Source organism: Myxine glutinosa, chromosome 6 (genome assembly GCF_964187855.1).
Source record: "Myxine glutinosa chromosome 6, kmMyxGlut1.1, whole genome shotgun sequence".
Lineage (NCBI taxonomy): Eukaryota > Metazoa > Chordata > Myxini > Myxiniformes > Myxinidae > Myxine > Myxine glutinosa.
This window is the reverse complement of record NC_136266.1, coordinates 124,543,714-124,563,367: the sequence shown is the minus strand read 5'-3', so window position 1 is coordinate 124,563,367 and position 19,654 is coordinate 124,543,714. Positions and strand designations below refer to the sequence as shown.

Below are 19,654 nucleotides of genomic sequence, written 5' to 3'. Positions count from 1 at the left end.
GTGGCCATCACCAAGACGTCGGTGACTTTACAGTTAATAATGATTTTTTCAAAGCATTGTTCTAAAGCATCTTTCGCATGGAGCAGAATACGAGTGTCCGCTTCTTCATGGTTTGCACGTAAATGGGATATGTCCCTCTCACCAGTGGTGAATGTCTCCATCACGTTCTCAAATCCCCCTGCTATGACCAGTTCTCCATTTTGAGGAACCCTGCCAGACTGGGCCCTCAGCTCGTTGCTGAGGAAAGAAGCCAGGTTTTCCTTGTTGGCAGATTGGCTGATATATTGTCTCCAGTTTTGGGGCAGTTTCACTGCTCTATTGTCGATACGCCGCCTGATTGGTCGAATTGAACCCGTCCGCTGTTCTCTTGTGCCGCTTTTGATAGACAAGTCATTGTATCTGTCAAATAAAACATCTACTCTACAACATGTGGCACTGTAATTGTTCAATACCTTGGTTACGAATGTGTCCGCCAAGTCTCCAAATGTCTTTGCACCATCTGGTTTTCCAGTTGCCTGAATGAGTGCTGGTCCATCCATTACTACACAGAACTTATTGTCACTCTTTGGAATCTCACTTTTTACATCCACATACTCAATCAGTAGTGTAGCTAGGTCTGCCTTATTGCCCTTATTTAATTTGAAATTGGTAGATGCAAGGGAAAGTGGGACTGGACTCAATTCATGTTCTAAAATGGGCTTCTTGAAAAGCGCTATATAACATAAATGTATTATTATTATTAGCCGCGTCATAAGACGCTGGTCATAGAGTGCCCTCTGCTGTTGTTGTTGTTGTTGTTCTTCTTGTTCTTCTTCTTCTTGTTCTTGCAGAGAAGACAAAACCTCAAAGCTCCACCCACTCTGGGAACCATAGCTCCACCCATTGTGGGAGAGGCTTCATATAAACAAATATCCACCATTTTATTAACTCGCATAGCTTTGAGGCCTGTTTTGTAGGCCCGTGGTGTCTTCCTCTCTCACACAGTTTTATTTCAAATCAAATTCGATATATCATTTCATTTTTCACAGTCGCTAACATAGTTTTAGACTCGGATGAAAAAAAACGGGAAGAAAATCCGATGAAAGTTGCCCTTTATAGAACGAAATGAATTCTCAAAGGCCTGTAACTTCAAGTCCATTGAGATTTTTTTTTTTTAAATCGCGACATGGTCAGTCATACACCGCCCGAAATAACAGACGGGAAAATGCCGAGATATATTAAAAATTCGTCCATTTGATGACAATCGTCACGATGAAATATTTAATTTATACGTCGTCACAATAATGTGGAGAGAGGAGATAGCTTCGTTCACGTGTCGCCACACACGGGAAATTGCCGAGATATATTAAAAATTCGTCGCCACATATGGGAAATTGCCGCGATATATTTTCACTTTGCACAAAAATAACATCAAGTAATCGAATCAATAGGAATGTCCTGTGCCTATAACATCGACGTTATAGGCACAGCTGCATCTAGGCATTGTGTAACATCGACGCGGCTTTTGTTTTAATTAAAACTTTTTGTACTTGTTATTATTAAAATGCTCTTCATGTCGATTTCCCGATCACCCTGAAATGCAACTAATAGTCTTCTTAGAAGATCTCTGTCAGCCTTTATTGTCTTCTCTTTACCTCCACCATCTCGAACATTGACATGGTACATGCTCTCTAGAGTTTTTGGTTTATGGCGCTTCATTTTTGAATAAAAGTCCTCTGACTTTTCCTTGAGTCGTGCTGTGACAAACTCCTCCAAGGCCTTCTCTCCCATGGATTCTGCATTGATTAGAGCGCTGGCTGTATCATCAGGTGCCACATCTGATGTGGTGATGACAACAAGTTAATTGGACAAACTGTCAAAGACTTGGAAGCGCTCCAGTTCATGGACCAACTTCTTTGTATCAGATTCGTCACGTTCTAGTCGAGCAGGTCCAGCTCCTTGGTGTCCCCAGTCACTGTTTATATCATCAATATCCATGTTAAACATTTTAAATGTGGCATCAGATATGGCAGATTTTTCATTCCGAGTTAAACACCATTTGTCCCTCGCAGAATCAATCCTTGTGATCCCAACTAATCCTCCACATGCCTTGGCCACTCTGTATATGTGCTATGTAATCCATGATGCATCCTGAAGACATCTGTCTTTATGGCAATGACTTCTATGATAATGAACAGATACATAAGATATCCATATGGTGCATCTTCATTGTGATAGTTACCTTAATTGCACTTCACTTAGTTCTGTATTTACATCTAATTAGATGACCCCTCAACTCACAGAGACTATTGCATCATGGCTCATGCACAAGTTTCTGATTTCTTTTCTGTTATTATGGCATTGTATATCTAAAGCTCATTATGTGAGTGAAGAAAAAGATTTAATAAACCACCTTACCTCGCAATTGTCTCCATAAAAGTCATGTAAATGAGATAAAATGCTTTGAAAGATGGAATGACAGCAATGCACTTTCAGTGAACTCAACAGCAAAGATGCCCTCAAGATGCAACAGCAAACTGAAAGCAACACTTTTAGGGGAGAATTTATTATTTTATTGCCCTTGAATAAATTGTTGCAGCAATGTAATGATGACAAGTTGCGGTAGCCCCCTTACACATAATTTAGGTTTAAAAGGGGTCCAAATTCCTCCCTTTCCCCCCCCAGACCCCCTGTATCCACTTACATCCTCATCTCATAGGGCCCAAATATGCAAACTAATTATGAACTGTGGTATCCATGTGATCCTTGCTGAAAATAAAGTTGACAAACCCGAAATTCCGATTTTTTTGATTTTTGTGAAAAAGGGGCCAACTTTGACCCTCTTTAATTCATACCCCTTTTAAGACTGAGTAATACGACTTGCTTCAAAAACTGCCCACATATATATACTTTAAAACAAATATTTGTTTTAAAGATCTATATTGAATGTTAATATTTATTCTGGGGGTTCAAACTAAGCAGCACCCTAAATTTAGGGGTTTTAAGGGTCACATGACATTTTGGACCCTGGTGCCCTTAATAATCACCTGATGATTCCTCTCCCACCTCCCCCCAAGTCCTCCCGATGTCCCTGCTCTCAAATGTTGTGTTTGTGTCCTTCCCCCTCTTCCCCCTCTCTTTTGTGTCCTTCCCCCTCTCTCCCCATCTTGTCTGCCGCTCCCCTTGTTTTTTGTGTTTTGTGTGTCGGTTTGTCTTTTTGTGTGATTAATGTTAGCTCTTTCACGAGCCTCGATCTTGTATACAAAAAAAATTGAAAATTTGTTACTATGAACTTATAGCTAAGTGGCTATAAGATAAGTGGTCATTTGCTTCTTTGTGACGATATTGGTTAATTAGTAATGACCAATCATGTAAACCTCCACCCCACATTTTGAACTATTTTCCAAATTGTGTTTTTTGGGTAAAGGGTTAATTTAAGAATCTTTTCGGAAACATGTGGGGTGGCATCCACCCTGTTCCAAAGCACCACCCCATGGCCTAACTATGCATGGTAGATGCCAGCCTCTAATATGAAATGATTTTAAAATGTTATCTGGGCCTCTTTTTTCCACTTCGCCGCCCTACTATCACCGGCCTACAGGTCACAATTTTCAACCGATCTTCACGAAACTTCACCAAATGGTAGAGTTGGTCAAAACAAGAAGCCTACTGTTTTTGAGGTCAACATAGGCCAAAAGTTCAACATAGGCCAAATTTCTAAAATCCTCAATTTTCATCCGATTGACTTGAAATTTGAAGAGGACTTGCATATCTGGTCACTGAATTCAACCACGAAGTATGTTTGAGGTTTGAATCTCGTTCACAGAATCTTGTTTCTCACAGTCTGAGGGTCCTTTAGATGCTTTTTTTTTTTACAAACTCCAAGCGGGCTTTCATGTGTCTTTCACTGAGGAGAGGCTTCCGTCTGACCACCCTGCCATAAAGCCCAGATCGGTGGAGTGTTGCAGTGATGGTTGTCCTTCTGGAAGTTTCTCCCATCTCCACACAGGATCTCGGAAGCTCAGCCAGAGTGACCATCGGGTTCTTGGTCACCTCTCTTACCAAGGCCCTTCTCCCCCGATTGCTCAGTTTGGCTGGGCGGCCAGCTCTACGAAGAGTCCTGGTTGTTCCAAACTTCTTCCATTTAAGAATTATGGAGGCCACTGTGCTATTGCGAACCTTCAATGCAGCAGAAATTTTTTGTAGGCTTCCCCAGATATGTGCCTCGACACAATCCTGTCTCTGAGCTCTACAGGCAGTTCCTTCGACCTCATGCCTTGGTTTTTGCTCTGATATGCATTGTCAGCTGTGAGACCTTAAAAGACAGGTGTGTGCCTTTCCAAATCATGTCCAATTAATTGAATTTACCACAGGTGGACTCCAATCAAGGCGTAGAAACATCTCAAAGATGATCAAGAGAAATGGGAGAAACCTGAGCTAAATTTCAAGTGTCATAGCAAAGGGTGTGAATACTTATGTAAATGTGATATTTCAGTTTTTTATTTTTAAGAAATCTGCAAAACTTTCTAAAAGCCTGTTTTGTCTTTGTCATTATGGGGTATTGAGTGTAGATTGATGAGGGAAAAAATGAATTTGAACGATTTCAGCATAAGGCTGCAACATAACAAAATGTGAAAAAAGTGAAGGGGTCTGAATACTTTCTGAATGCACTGTATGTCAGTCTGTTTCGTTTGTATGTTTGTTTGTTTGTTTGTGAGTGCGATAACTCACGAACACTTTCAGCTATCTTCGTCAGACTTTACAGAAGGATTCCAAAGGACAAAGGTGAGGCTGTCAATGTTTTTGACTATATAGGTCAAGCTCAAAGGCCAAGTTTCTCTCATTTGTCTTTGTGATATCTCAGGCATCCTTTGACCGAGGAAGCTGAAATCTGGGCACAATAGTGAACAAGACAGTGCTTTGGCAAGAACGCCATTTTTCATTTTTTGATTAATCAGTTAATTGATTTATTATCGATTTATTAAGTACTTGTTTATTTCCTTTCTCATCTGGGCAATATCTCAAGCACCTTTTGAGCAAGGAATGCTAATTAATTGGACATGACAGTGACCATGTGATTTGGTTGTAAAGGGTATTTTTGATTTAGTGATCAATCAATTAATCGAGCAGTTACTTAATTATGTGATGAATTACTTAATTTTCAAAAAGTTACAGATTCAAATAAAACAGTGGTGCTTTAGTTATGTCATTGGGCAATTGATTAATAAATTAATTATTTTACAATTATTATTTATTTATTTAAATTGCATAGTTAATGATTCAATCATTTATTTTCTTTCTCGTCTGGGCAAAATTTCAGGCATCTTTAGAGCTCAGAAGCTGATATTTGGACAAAATACATTTTTATTGATATCATAGTTTTTCATTGATTATAATTTATCATTAATATCGATTTCCGTCATACCTGTCAGGCTAACTCACTTTTGTCCTTCAGAAACCTCTGGTAAAGGTTGACGAAGATAGCTGAAAGCATTCGCAACTTCTTATTTCGCATCTGCCCGACACTCACAATCGCTTCCAACTGTCTTCATCAAACTTTACCAGAGGAGCAGAAGGACATACTTGAGGCTGTCAATGTCTTGGACTATATAGTTCAAAAGTCAGGGTGACAGTATCGTCATTTGAATAAAATACATTTTGTGCTCTATCATGCTTAATATTTGGTGTAGCGAGACGCAGTGACAGGCAAAAATAATGCCAAAGGGACGGTCTTTCGGATTGTCGATGTTATTTGACTATATATGTCAAAGGTCGAGGTTCTCTCAATTTTTGTTATACCTGTCGGGCTACTGACTGATGTCCTTTCTTGTGACATGCCGAAAAAGATTCCGGCAAGTATGTTGATCTGTTCGTTTGTCTGTCTGTCTGTCTGTCTGTCTGTCTCTTTATCTGTTTGCCTGTCTGTTTGCAGCACTACGTCTACACCGTTGCACGTATAATCGCCAAACTTTGCACACGTATTTATCTTGCCCTGGAATAGACTGTGCCAATTGATTACGTCATCGGTCACGTGGTTCGGCCGCCATATTTGAAAAACCGAAAAATTTTGCACCTCTATATCTCCGAAAGTGCTGAACATAAAAAATGAAGACATGGCTCATTGTAAAGAACTCTCCATGGGGAATAGAATATGTTAATGATGACGTCATCAGTCACGTGGTTCGGCCGCCATCTTTGAAAAACCGAAAAGATTTGCACCTATATATCTCTGAAAGTGCTGAACAGAAAAAATTGAGACATGGCTCATTGTAAAGAACTCTCCATGGGGAATAAAATATGTTTATGATGACGTCATCGGTCACGTGGTTCAACCGCTATATTTGTCCTAAATGACCGATAAAAAGAAATTCCGGCAAGTCCTCGGTCTCTGACCGATTTTTCATCTGTCTGTCTGTCTGTGCGCAGCACTACGTCTACATCGTTGCACATTGAATCGCCAAACTTTACACACATATTTGTCTTGCGCTGGAATAGACTGTGCCCAATTTTTAACTCTCTCGGCCCAATGCCTCCATTATGACGTCATAATTTGAGAATTCGACAAGTACAAAACTTCATCCAATCAAGATGCAATTTCTTGAGCGACATGAAGGCATAAACTGGTGGAGAAAAAAAAATGATGACGTCATCGGTCATGTGGTTCGGCCGCCATTTTGGAAAAACCGAAAAAATTTGCACATCTATATCTCTGAAAGTGCTGAATAGAAAAAATTGAGACATGGCTCATTGTAAAGAACTCTCCATGGGGAATATAATATGTTAATGATGATGTCAGTGGTGCCGCCATTATGACGTCATAATTCGACAAGTACAAAACTTCATCCGATTAAGATGAAATTTCTTGAGCATCATTAAGGAATAAATTACTTTAGAAAAAGAATAATGATGATGTCATCGGTCACGTGGTTTGGCCACCATATTTGTCCAAAATGGCCAATAAAAAAGTACATTCCGGCAAGTCCTCGGTCTCTGACCGATTTTTCATCTGTCTGTCTGTCTGTCTGTGCGCAGCACTACGTCTACACCATTGCACGTAGAATCGCCAATCTTTGCACACATATTTGTCTTGCCCTGGAATAGACTGTGCCCAATTTATGACGTCATCGGTCACGTGGTTCGGCCGCCATCTTGGAAAAACCGAAAAAGTTTGCACGTCTATATCTCCGAAAGTGCTGAATAGAAAAAATTGAGACATGGCTCATTGTAAAGAACTCTCCATGGGGAATAAAATATGTTAATGATGATGTCATTGGTTCCTCCATTATGACGTCATAATTCGACAAGTACAAAACTTCATCCGATGAAGATGAAATTTCTTGAGCGCCATGTCGGCATAACTGGTGGAGAAAAAATAATAATGATGACGTCATCGGTCACTTGGTTCGGCCGCCATTTTGGAAAAACCCATAAAATTTGCACCTCTATATCTCCGAAAGTGCTGAATAGAAAAAATTGAGACATGGCTCATTGTAAAGAACTCTCCATGGGGAATAACACATGTTAATGATGATATCATAGGTGCCTCCATTATGACGTCATAATTCGACAAGTACAAAACTTCATCCGATCAAGATGAAATTTCTTGAGCATCATATTTAGGAATAAATTACTCTCGAAAAAGAATAATGATGACGCCATCATTCACGTGGTTCGGCCGCCATATTTGTCCAAAATGGCCAATGAAAAAGTACATTCCGGCAAGTCCTCGGGCTCTGACCGATTTTTCATCTGTCTGTCTGTTTGTTTATTTGTGAACAGGATATCTTTAAAAGTTGTGATGGAAGAAATTTGGTGGAGAGGTTGGGCATGTGACAAGGACGAAATGATTAGATTTTGGTGAAGATCGGGATTCGGATCTGGATCCGATAATTTTTCAAGTGATTCTTCACCATTGAGTGATCGGCCCTAAACTGATATATAGCACGATATCTCAAAAAGTTACAGATAGATTCGGATGAAACTTGGTGTACAGGTTGTGTGTGTAACAAGGACCAATCAGTTCGATTTTGGTGAAGGTGTGAATACGGATCCGGATATGATAGTTTTAAATTTTTTCGTGATTCTTCATCATTGAGTGATAGGGTCAAAGACGATATATAGCATGATATTTCAAAAAGTTGTGGATGGATTATAACAAAACTAGGCACATGAGTTGGTTAGGTGACAAGAACAAGCCGATTCGATTTTGGTTTAGGTCCGACCGAATCCAGATCCGGCCTATCAGTGGTATATAAAACAAACTGTTCAGCCTGGCTGAGGTATGCTCTCTACCCAGTGCCATTCTAGTTTGTTTTTGCAGAGGCTCAAGCTTGGCCAATGTGAATGTATACTACCGTACTTTTTGGTGTATAAGTCAATGTGTGGTACAAGTCAAATTCGCGAATTTTCCCATTTTTAGCCGCGTTGCAGACGCTGCTCATAGAGTGCCCACTGCTGTTGTTGTTGTTGTTCTTCTTGTTCTTCTTGTTCTTGCAGAGAAGACAAAACCTCAAAGCTCCACCCATTCTGGGAACCATAGCTCCACCCATTCTGGGAGAGCCTTCATATAAACAAATATCCACCATTTTATTAACTCGCATAGCTTTGAGGCCTGTTTTGTAGGCCCGTGGTGTCTTCCTCTCTCACACAGTTTTATTTTAAATCAAATTCGATATATCATTTCATTTTTCACAGTTGCTAACATAGTTTTAGACTCGGTTGAAAAAAAACGAGAAGAAAATCCGATGAAAGTTGCCCTTTATAGAACGAAATGAATTCTCAAAGGCCTGTAACTTCAAGTCCATTGAGATATATATATTTTTAATCGCACCATGGTCAGTCATACACCGCCCGAAATAAGAGACGGGAAAATGCCGAGATATATATATTTTGTTTAAATCGCGGCATGCTCAGTCAAACACCGCCCGAAATAACAGACGGGAAAATGCTGAGATATATTAAAAATTCGTCCATTTGATGACAATCGTCACGATGAAATATTTAATTTATACGTCGTCACAATAATGTGGAGAGAGGAGCATAGCTTTGTTCACATGTCACCACACACGGGAAATTGCCGAGATATATATTTTTTAAATCGCGGCATGGTCAGTCATACACGCCTGAAATAACAGACGGGAAAATGCCGAGATATATTAAAAATTCGTCGCCACACACGGGAAATTGCCGAGATATATTTTCACTTTGCACAAAAATAACATCAAGTAATCGAATCAATAGGAATGTCCTGTGCCTATAACATCGACGTTATAGGCACAGCTGCATCTAGGCATTGTGTAACATCGACGCGGCTTTTGTTTTAATTAAAACTTTTTGTACTTGTTGGTTCACGAGTTATCAAGTGACCACTCTATTCGTCATGTGTGTGCGTCTGTCTGTGTGTTTGTGTGTCTGTGTGTCTGTCTGTCTGCAGCATAACTACCCGATGATATCATCCGATCTTGATGAAACTTGGGTGGGAGGTTGTTATCATGATCTAGTTGTGTCCTGCCAAGAGTGGGCATATTGAACCCATTGTGGGCGGAGCCACGCCCGAAAAAGATGTCTTTTTGGGTGGTAATCGAGTTCAAGCTACATCTTCTCTGAGGGATTTGGTGGTAGCTGACTGGGGTTTCGATATTTGGTTCGGCCAATGTCATGTGTCTAGCTCCACGGAGCTCGATTTTTCATTTTTCATTGTTTTTTTTTCTTTTTCTTTTTTTCTTTTTTTCATTTCATTTTTCACCGAATTTTCGGTATTGTGTAACTAACTAACCTCATAACTGCACATCGGATTTTTATGTGAAAAAATAAAAAATATTTTTTCACATAAAACGGCTTTTTTGCGCGCAAAAAAATTATTTTGCTATTTTCGGAGAAAAAAAGAATTTCGCCCTTTTTCGGGAAAAATAAAAAAATGCCCTTTTTGGTCGAAAATGTCTGGCAACGCTAAAAAAATTAGGGAATTTTTCGAAATTTTAAACTGCGATCGAAATTTGTAACTGCGATCGAAATTTTTAACTGCGATCGATCTCAAAAACAAAACGTTGCGTCCACTTGCGTGCGTTGCGTCCCCAGCGTGTACAGCAGTGAGGCGGTGTACTACAGTGAGAGAGTGTACACAAAGTCTGAACAAGTCTCCTATCAAGATGAGTGCTGCTCTTCGTGACAAGTGGCTGAAGGAATTCAACGCTGGCGGCGATGGGGCCACCTTCAAGTACGTGTCGAGTGACACGGCTTTCTGTCGAGCTTGTGAAAAGACTTTCCGGGCGAAGCAGAAGTCTGAGCTGGCCCAGCATGTCCGAGGAGACCGCCACAAGAGCAACTTGGCCTTGAAGAAGAAGAGGACGGTCACGCAAGCCACCATGGAGGACTTTGGTGGCGGAAAGAGGCACAAGTGCGACGTCGTGGCTCAGGAGCTGTGCCAGGCCATGCTGGCCGCTGGCATCCCATGGTCGAAATTGGAAAACCCTGCCCTCCGGTCGTTCCTGGAGAAGCACATCACTCTCCAGATCCCCGATGAAAGCTGGATTCGAAAGCACTACCTCGACAAGTGCTACGGCGAGGCCTTGGCGGGGATCCGTGCCGACCTCGGACAGCAGCCCATCTGGCTGTCCGTCGATGAGACGACCGATTCGGCAGGTCGATATGTGGCCAACATCATCGCGGGACGCTTGTCCAAGGAGGGGTACTTTCGTCCCCACCTCGTCCAGTGCATGTTTCTGGAGAAGACCAACTCCGGGGAGATTGTGCGTGCAGTCAATGACACGCTGCGCTATCTTTGGCCTGATTTCAAGCCGGAGTGCCTCAAGGTCCTCGTCAGCGACGCCGCGGCCTATATAATCAAGGCCGGCCATGCCCTGAAGGATTTCTTCCCGGACTTGCTGCATGTGACTTGCGTTGCCCACGCGCTCCACCGTGTCTGTGAGACAGTCCGAGAAATGTTCAAGGACGTCAACGACCTGATTGCCACGACGAAGAAGGTGTTTGTCAAAGCCCCGTTGCATGTTGTCTTTTGGAAGGAGCAGCAGCCCAATCTTTCTCTCCCCCCGGAGCCCATTCTGACTCGGTGGGGGACATGGATCGACGCCGCGGTGTTTTACGCCGAGCACTTCGAGGCCGTCAAGGACATTGTGGACCAGCTGAACGATGACGACGCGATGGCAATCCGGAGTGCCAAGGACCTGTTCGGAAAGGCGGACATCAAGCTCAGTTTCGTCTTCTTAAATGCCCACGTGTCGTTCATCCCGAAGATCCTTAAGCAGCTGGAGGAGGCCGGCATGGAGCTGGCCAAGGCCTTCCAGCTCCTTGATCAGGCCAAGGAGGAGCTCGGAAAGATCCGAGGCTGCCGTAAGGAGATCCTGCTCACCAAGTTCAAGGCGGTGCTGCAGCGCAATCCCGACATTGGTGTGCTGAGGACAGTGGCTTTGATCCTGGATGGAGATCAGCACGGATCTGAGGTTGGTGTGCCGGCTGGAGTCAAGCTTGCTGACATCCCCCTCTTGAGGTACTGCCCCATCGTCAGCGTCGACGTGGAAAGGTCCTTCTCCGTCTACAGAAACGTCCTCACCGACCGCCGACACCGCCTCACCAAGGAGAACATTACCAAGATAATGATTTCAAACACCTACTTTAACCGTTCCTAAAAGGGTCTTGTCAATTTCTTCTCGTCCTCTACTTATCAAACAATGCGGTTGCAATAAAGGTACCTGAACGTCATTTTTTACCTGTTTACTAGCCCAGAGTGCTTAATGTTGTGCAGGAAAAAGCTTACCATTTTTTGTTCTTTTTTTGACTGATTTCTGAAAAACTTGGTAATAATAAAAAATGAATAAAACGGGGGAAAAAAATATTTCGGGATTTTTTCACATAAAAAAAATATATTTCCGCTTTTCAAAACATAAAAGGCCTATTTTCTTAACATAAAAATCCGTAGTCTACTGATCACACAATCATTCACACATGATTCACACATCAAGAGACGATGTCTACACTGAACCTGCCACCAGCTGACGATGACGATGACTCTGGCAGTCAGGATGATTGACACATTAGTGATTACTTGTGGATGTTTGTGCTATTGGATACTTGTGCTGTGCTATTGGATACTTGTGCTATGAACATTGTGATTCATTATTGGATACTTGTGCTATGAACAAATTTGTATTTAATATGAACAAATAAATTTGTTTGTATTAAATATAAATTTCAAAAATCACTGTTTCGTCCTCGCTACAGGCACTCATCAGACGGCTAAAGCTACCGTTACAGTGTTTCTATTTTGCATTTTTTTTTTTAATCTTTATTTCTCTATTTTACATTTCACTTTATTCATTTCAATGATGTATGACATGAAGCATAAAGATGTTTGATGTACAATATGAAAGTTCATAAAGATATATCATTATAATGTAATAATCAAACTTTTCTGCAGGGAGAGAGAATGGAAATAAAGTCCAACAAATTATTTCCACTGGTCCCAAGTCCCATAAATAAAGTTTCCAAAGGACCAAAGTCCCAAAAATAAAGTTCCCAAAAGTCCCAAGTCCAAACAATAAAGCCATATCCTTGTCGGCACCACAGGACCTCACTCCACGGAGACCCTCACACCATCCTGTCTTGCCATGGAATGGAGCCGGCAGGGGAGTTGTAGTAGGTCTTGAGGTAGTTCCTCTGGTCCTTGGCTACACGGGTGTGCACGTTCCCTCTAACCCCTCGTTCTTCCATGTCGGCCAGCTGCATACCTTCCCTCCAGGAGCCTGGGATGACGTTGTGGTCATTGTCTTCATGGTCCATCACCTCGTTCTGCTGAGCTGGATAATGCAGACGCATAAGGTTGTGGAGACAAACGGTGGCCAGGATGATACTGTCGATTGTCTCTGGTGTCTGGGCCATGGTTGTGAGTAGACAGCGGAACCGGTTGGATAGGATCCCAAAAGCGTTTTCCACGACGCGCCTTGCTCTAGACAAGCGGTAGTTGAAGATCCTTTCCTGGTGGTATTCACAGCAATATCTTGGTCCAGTGCTGCCAAGTCATTCAGAAGGACCAGCTTCATCCTATGTTCATCATCCATGATAGATGTTGGTAGAGAGACCCTTGGTAGACCTTGACCATAGAACATACTGCAGTGAGCTGAAATGTCCATCCCTATTTATACCTGGCCAGAAAATCGTGGTATGTCGTAATGCAGTCGCCAGGCAGTCGTAGCTCTGTCGCCAATGGCCGTAACTCGGCCGCCACTAGTCCTACTAGTAAGGGAAACATATGAAAATCTGTTAACTAAATTGTTACCAAAAAATTTCTTCACCAATATGTTTGTAAAGGTGTGTAATAACATGTGTTAAAATGTTGAAAGTCAACTCCCGTGGGAAACTCAGAAAAAAAGCTGTTGAAATCGGGTACCGAAAAATTATTTTCGAGAATTTTTTTTATTTAAAATCGGCCCTTAAGTAACTTATGAGGGGTCAAATAAGGGTTTTTCATGATTCTGAGTTGATTGTTAACATTTATATTTCACCACAGACACTGCTTTGTGGAAAAATAATTTCTAAATATATCTCATTTTCTACTTTGCAGGACATGGAGTCTAGCAATATGGATGAAGACGTTACTCCACCTGTGCTCAATTGCTTCATCTGTGCACGCTCGGATACACCAGCTGAAAGGCTCATACAGGCAACTCCAAAGGGATACTCAACTTTATTGAAACAAGCAGAAACTGTCGAAAATGTTACTGTTGTGGAACTTATGAAGGAGGCTCAAAAGGAAGGAAAACTGAGGTACCACCAGAAGTGTAAAAATGATCTGTACAACAACTTTGTTGCAACCACCAAGAAGTCAGCTCAAGCATCAAAGGCAGAGAAAGAGTCATCAAAGTTGAAGAGAAGACGCACTACTTGTGAGTTCAGTTCATCAACTGGCTGCAGTTCTAGAAGATCACAGTCAGTTGACCTCCTGTATAAGGATGTATGCATTCTTTGCAACCAACCAGCCCAGCTCTACAAAAATAATCCAGCACAAACTAGAAAGAAATACAGAGTGCCAGATAATTTGACTGCAGATACACTGAAGGCAAGCTTGCTGAAGACAGCACAGAGTCGCGGGGATGACTGGGGCACTGAAGTCACTGGACGCCTGGAAGGGATCAACGACTTGGTAGCAGAAGAAACACTGTACCATTTGCGATGCAAACTTATGTTTGCGAGAGGTGACAGTTTGTCCAAGACTGATGAGGAAGGAAAAAGGAAGAGAGGACAGAGGAGTATTGATGAGGAGCGAGAGGCAGTTTTTATTGAATTCTGCGAATGGTTAGACTCAGAATTAGAGCATGGGGTAATGAACATGGACCAAGTCCATGAAAAGCTGCAGGAGTTTGATCAGTCACCAGAGAAGAGCCTTTCTTATTCAAAGCATTGGCTAAAGATAAAACTTCTAGAGAAATAAGAAGACACCTTGTATTTCACAACACAGGACAGAAGGGCAGATGTACTCTGTCTCAAAGATGGCACCGACAATATTCTGCGAGCCCATCATGCTAATCTTGACCATGGAGATGAGAAGACTCAGATCATAAAGACGGCACTCAAGTTCATATCCAATGATATTGCCTTGATTGATTTAGGTCCAAAGTCATACCCCACCACACACAGTATGACTGACATCGATAGTCAGCTGACACTTGTTCCTGCAAGCCTTCAGATGTTCTTGAGACCGATTGTCAAGACAGACGAAAGAGTTGCCGTTTGGGGGCAGAATTTTATTAAGGCCTGTCGACCTCGGTCTGGAGTATTGCCACACCAAATGGGGCTTGCCATACAACTTGATCATAGATTTGGGTCAAAATGGATGCTCAACAAGTTCCACCGGCTGGGATACACTGAGTCTTACACGGAGACACAAAACTACAAATACTGCTTCCTTAATAGTAGGAGTGGAGATGATGTTCCAGATACTTCTGGCACTCTTGACATCATTGTGGAGGAAACCGATGAACAGATCAATGATGAGGTTGCGGTTGATGCTGCGCTTGAGGATCAATCAGTGATGACAGCCAAAGTGCCAGCCAGTGAAAGTGAATTGTCAAGTAATGATCAGGTGGTCTTTATGGAGGTTGGGGAAACAAACAATGCAGTCACTCAGTTTGTTGGAGACAATATAGATTTAAACATTGTCTCTATTCATGGAAACACTCCCTTTCACTCAATGGGTTGGATCGAAGTCACCTCTCCGGCACCACCATTGCCAGATCCACAGACAACAGCAGCTTTCCCCCGGGTGAAGTTGAAGGCACTCGACAAAGCTAAGATCCTGAGAGGAACTGAAGTAAAGATTATTCCATTTACGAACAGGAAACAGATAGGAACGAACGCGATCATGTTTCTCCCCCTCGCTAAGCTTTCCTCCTCCCTGGCTCATGATCAGCCACTCCTCACTCCAGGTGACACACTCTGGGCAGCGGGGTGGGTGATCAAAGCCAACGATCCTGAGTTCCCACACTCCAACTGGAATGGCTGGATGAAGAGAATCCATGCTAATGATGCAAAGCAGGGCACACAGATCGAGTTCCTCCCAGTTATTGAAGGAGACCCTAATGACCAGTTCCAACACTGGACCCCACGGCTCCTGAGGAGCTATTGCAGTTCACGAGCTGTAATTGTCATGGAGATTGCAGCAACCGGCGATGCAGCTGCAAGAAGAATGGGGTCACGTGCATCTCGGCCTGTGGAGTCTGTAATGGCATTACATGCAGAAACTGCAGTCATGATGTTGTTGAGTCTGAAGAAGACATAGACAATGACTGTTGAAACTTCTGACATTGTGAATGAGAAATAACTCTTGAGTATTATATATGTATGTGAAATAAAAGCTACTTTGTGTGTAAATGTAAAAGTGAAAATATAAATGTTAACAATCAACTCAGAATCATGAAAAACCCTTATTTGACCCCTCATAAGTTACTTAAGGGCCGATTAAAAAAAAATAAAAATTCTCGAAAATAATTTTTCGGTACCCGAATTCAACAGCTTTTTTTCTGGGTTTCCCACGGGAGTTGAACTTCAACATTTTAACACATGTTATTACACACCTTTACAAACATATTGGTGAAGAAACTTTTTGGTAACAATTTAGTTAACAGATTTGTGAAATATCTCATAAAATGCCCTTACTATACTGCTGTCGTCGTCAGTCTCCCATAGCCGCAGGGGAGACGTGACAGTTCTTCTGTACTCGATATGCAGCCGCAACAGTGTCGGCCCGTAGTCGGGAAGATGCCGCAGGAAGGCCGTATGGCATTCGCATCTCTGCCATGCTAGCTGGTGGGGCGATGCTGGGGCGATTGCGGAAGACTATGAGCGACTGGGTTGCGGCCGCTTTACGGTCTTATTACGGATACCGACGACAGCATGGCGGTTCGATCATGACAGCATGGTGGATTCTTTTTGAGGACGACTGAGCGCGCCGTTTTTAAACATTTAAAAAAATATTTGGCCCCTTTGCGGCTCTTGCCGACTGCAGCAGACCTGGGGAGGATAACCACGACTACAGAAGACCGTCCATTACGGTTTCATTACGATTGTCGGCGGGTGGTGGCGATTTTTTCAGTCGCCAGTAGTCACCGACAAATCCGCCTATGTGTGACAGGGGCTTTAATGAGCGCATATTTTTAAGCGGTCAATACACTGTCATTAGGCATCAGATATGAACCTGTGGCCAATTTTCATCAAAATCGTGTGTGTAGTTTCAGAGAAGAGAGCAAATACCTGTTTTGAGGGGGTGTGTGGTCAAAATACCCCTCTAGACCCCCTTAATGAGTGCAGATTTTGACATGGTCAATACACCTTTATTTGGCATCAGATATGAAGCTTGTTGCCAAGTTTAATCAAAATTGTAGGTTTGGTTCAAGCAATAATGACTGAAGTGTTTACAGACTCACTGAATCACTGACTGACTGACCCATGGACACTGCTCGATCGTATAAGCTCACCGGACCAAAGTCTCCCTATCAATGCCACCATCTCCAGACCATAAAGGTAGGCCGGCGTTATACATGACATCAAAACCTTTCCTTTTAATCTCCTTAAAATCTTTCTGTCTGCCAATACACCCTCCACCCTCCTCCACACATTCGCACCCACCGAAATCCTCCTCTGACTTACCGTCTCCGGTCACTGTTTCACCCGGATACTCAAACCGATTTCCTTGTCCGATCTCCTTCTCCTCGAACCTGATATTCATTTAATTTCTCTGCTGCCGACTTACATCACCCCAGTCTTCTCCCTGCACATTCTCAGCTCAAGTTTCTCAAATGCCTCCTTCCACTCCCCCAGTACTTCCTGCATCTCCCACTCTCTCTTCACCACAACAACCAGTTTGTCCACATATAATATCCGCCCCAGAATATGTTCCCAGGACCAACCAAAACTTTTCCCGTTGTTCCCTTATACATCCCTCCCACCAAACTTACTTCTGCTTCTAGCACACCCATCCATCTCAGTGTCGCCATCTCCATCTTTCTCGGGACAGTGCCATTGGCCTTCTGTATATCCACAAATCCCAATGCCATTTCACCCATTGCCTAGACAATCAGCTCATCAGAACAGGTATGAGGTCGGCTCACATAGGTAGCCTCCAAATTTAGTTTTGTATGGAGCGGATGGGACCGACAGTTTTTTTTCTGCATCGTGCCTACACAGAGAGTGCCAGCACACTCTGATAACGTTTAAGGCAAATCAACATTTAATAATGGATTTGACTTGAAGATTATCTGAAAATAATACATGTAACAGTCTAGATTGCATGTGAGAAACATTTCTAAGTATCAAAAACATGGAATGGTTTGTGTGGAAAAACAAAACATTTTACTTTAGTAAAAATGAAGAGATCACACAAACACAGAAGTTTGTGAAAACAACCAAAGGGTGTGTATTCTTCTCCATAATGTACTTCTTTAAACATAAAGGCCATCCATCATGATCAAAATAATTCTCTGTCCTCTCATCTCCCTTTAGTCAAGTTGGAGTACGGAGGTCAAATTGTTGAGTTTCTCATCCGAGTGCAACATCCTCGGCTTCCGACGCTCCACAATTCTGGGACAGGTAACTCCAAAATCCACAACCTAACAAAATGTACATTCGATGGTTATTTTCCTTTGATTGTGTCTGTGGTTTATTATTCCAAGGCAACAGTTTATTACAATTGTGATTTTTTAACATTCTAAATGAGATTCTGATTTGCAAATATGAATTAATTTTCTTTACTATTTATGCTCAACAACCTGCAGAACCTCAGGTAGAGCAATAAGGATGTGTCGGAGCTATACACCAATTGAATGTCCACACACTAGTAACAATTTTCAAAGATTTATTATCTGGAGAAGATTTAACTGATTATACAAAGAATATAACAAAGTTTAACAATACACTATGCCGGCAAACACAACCACGGATTAAACACAAATGTTCCAGAAAATCTTCTGCCCAACTGTTGAATTCAATTATTTTATAGTGGTTGAGACAAAGGAAATTCTTCTGAAGTCTTGAGAAGTCAAAAGGAGGAATGATGGGTCCAAAAAAAGGTCCTAGTCAGGCGGGTGCCCGTGGATAGCAAATCATCTGTTCAACATTACACACAGGCCATAAAGAAGAGGAAAAAGAATGCAGACATGATGTTTTTTCCGCATGGCGCCTCCCGGAGACTATCTGTTCTTATCTGGCGAAAACAACTTCATTCGCCTTTTGTACATTTCAATACCTTTTCAAATGTGGAAATCTGTCCTCCTGTATCAAAAATGACTGACAACACTTGATAGGCAAAGGACTATTTATTAATTACATATGTATGGAGAGAAAAGTTTGACCCTTAGACAATCATATCTCTGAATCCCACTAACGACAGCATTGAATGCATACTCAAGTTGTTTACAAGAAAGGAAGGCAAAGAGAAAGCTGGAGCATAAGATAAGAACTAAAAAGCCAATGTAAGGTCCCTTTGCTCCACATTGTTTGCACAAGGTCAAACCACAGATGAAAACCCGTTTCACAAGCTCAGCACAAAAGCACAGTTCTGGCCAGCGGCAGTGAAGTGGCTCTTTGCCAATTTTGTACAAGCAAGCATATCTCCCATGGCCTATTTCAGCGAGATCACATGATGCATTTACACAGCAAACTCTTGGCCATGGCTGTATCTGATTGGTCCAGAGATGACAACTATCCATTTTCACCCTGACACAAACATTTTATCTCTTTCCTTGCACAGCAAACACACAATGTCTAAAATCCATTATCCAGATTTAATCAAACATTTATCACGAAAGTATAGGCTTCACCTTCACTGGCTGCATACAAAACGAAGACTAACAGTCGGAAGTCCAAAAAAAATTCATCAAAAATATGTGGTCTAATGAGCCGAAAATGGAACTCGATGGCCTGAATGCAAAGTACTACAACTGGTGGAAACCGAGCACAGCTCATCACACGTATTCTAACACTATCCCTACCGTGAAACATAGTGGTGGCAGCATCATGCTATTGGGATGCTTTTCAGCATCAGGGACTGAGGGACTTGTAGGGATTTTTTTGTATACAAGATCGAGGCTCGTGAAAGAGGTAACATTAATCACACAAAAAAAATCAAACAGACACATAAAACATATAATAAGGGGAGGAGTAGACAAGA

The 19,654-nt window shown here is 42.1% G+C and overlaps 1 protein-coding gene across 5 annotated transcripts in view; it reads left to right on the top strand.

The window, feature by feature from the left end:
• Nucleotides 1–19,654, top strand: part of LOC137430255 (beta-1,4 N-acetylgalactosaminyltransferase 1-like) — a 123,355-nt gene that overhangs the window by 37,930 nt on the left and 65,771 nt on the right. For all 5 annotated transcript variants that reach the window (XR_013623859.1, XM_078780463.1, XM_078780465.1 and 2 more), the window contains exon 6: nt 17,989–18,075. Coding sequence is in view for 4 of the 5 variants with exons in the window: in XM_078780463.1 (XP_078636589.1) it covers nt 17,989–18,075 (87 nt within the window). In the remaining variant the exon portion in view is untranslated. The remainder of the gene's footprint in view (nt 1–17,988; nt 18,076–19,654) is intronic.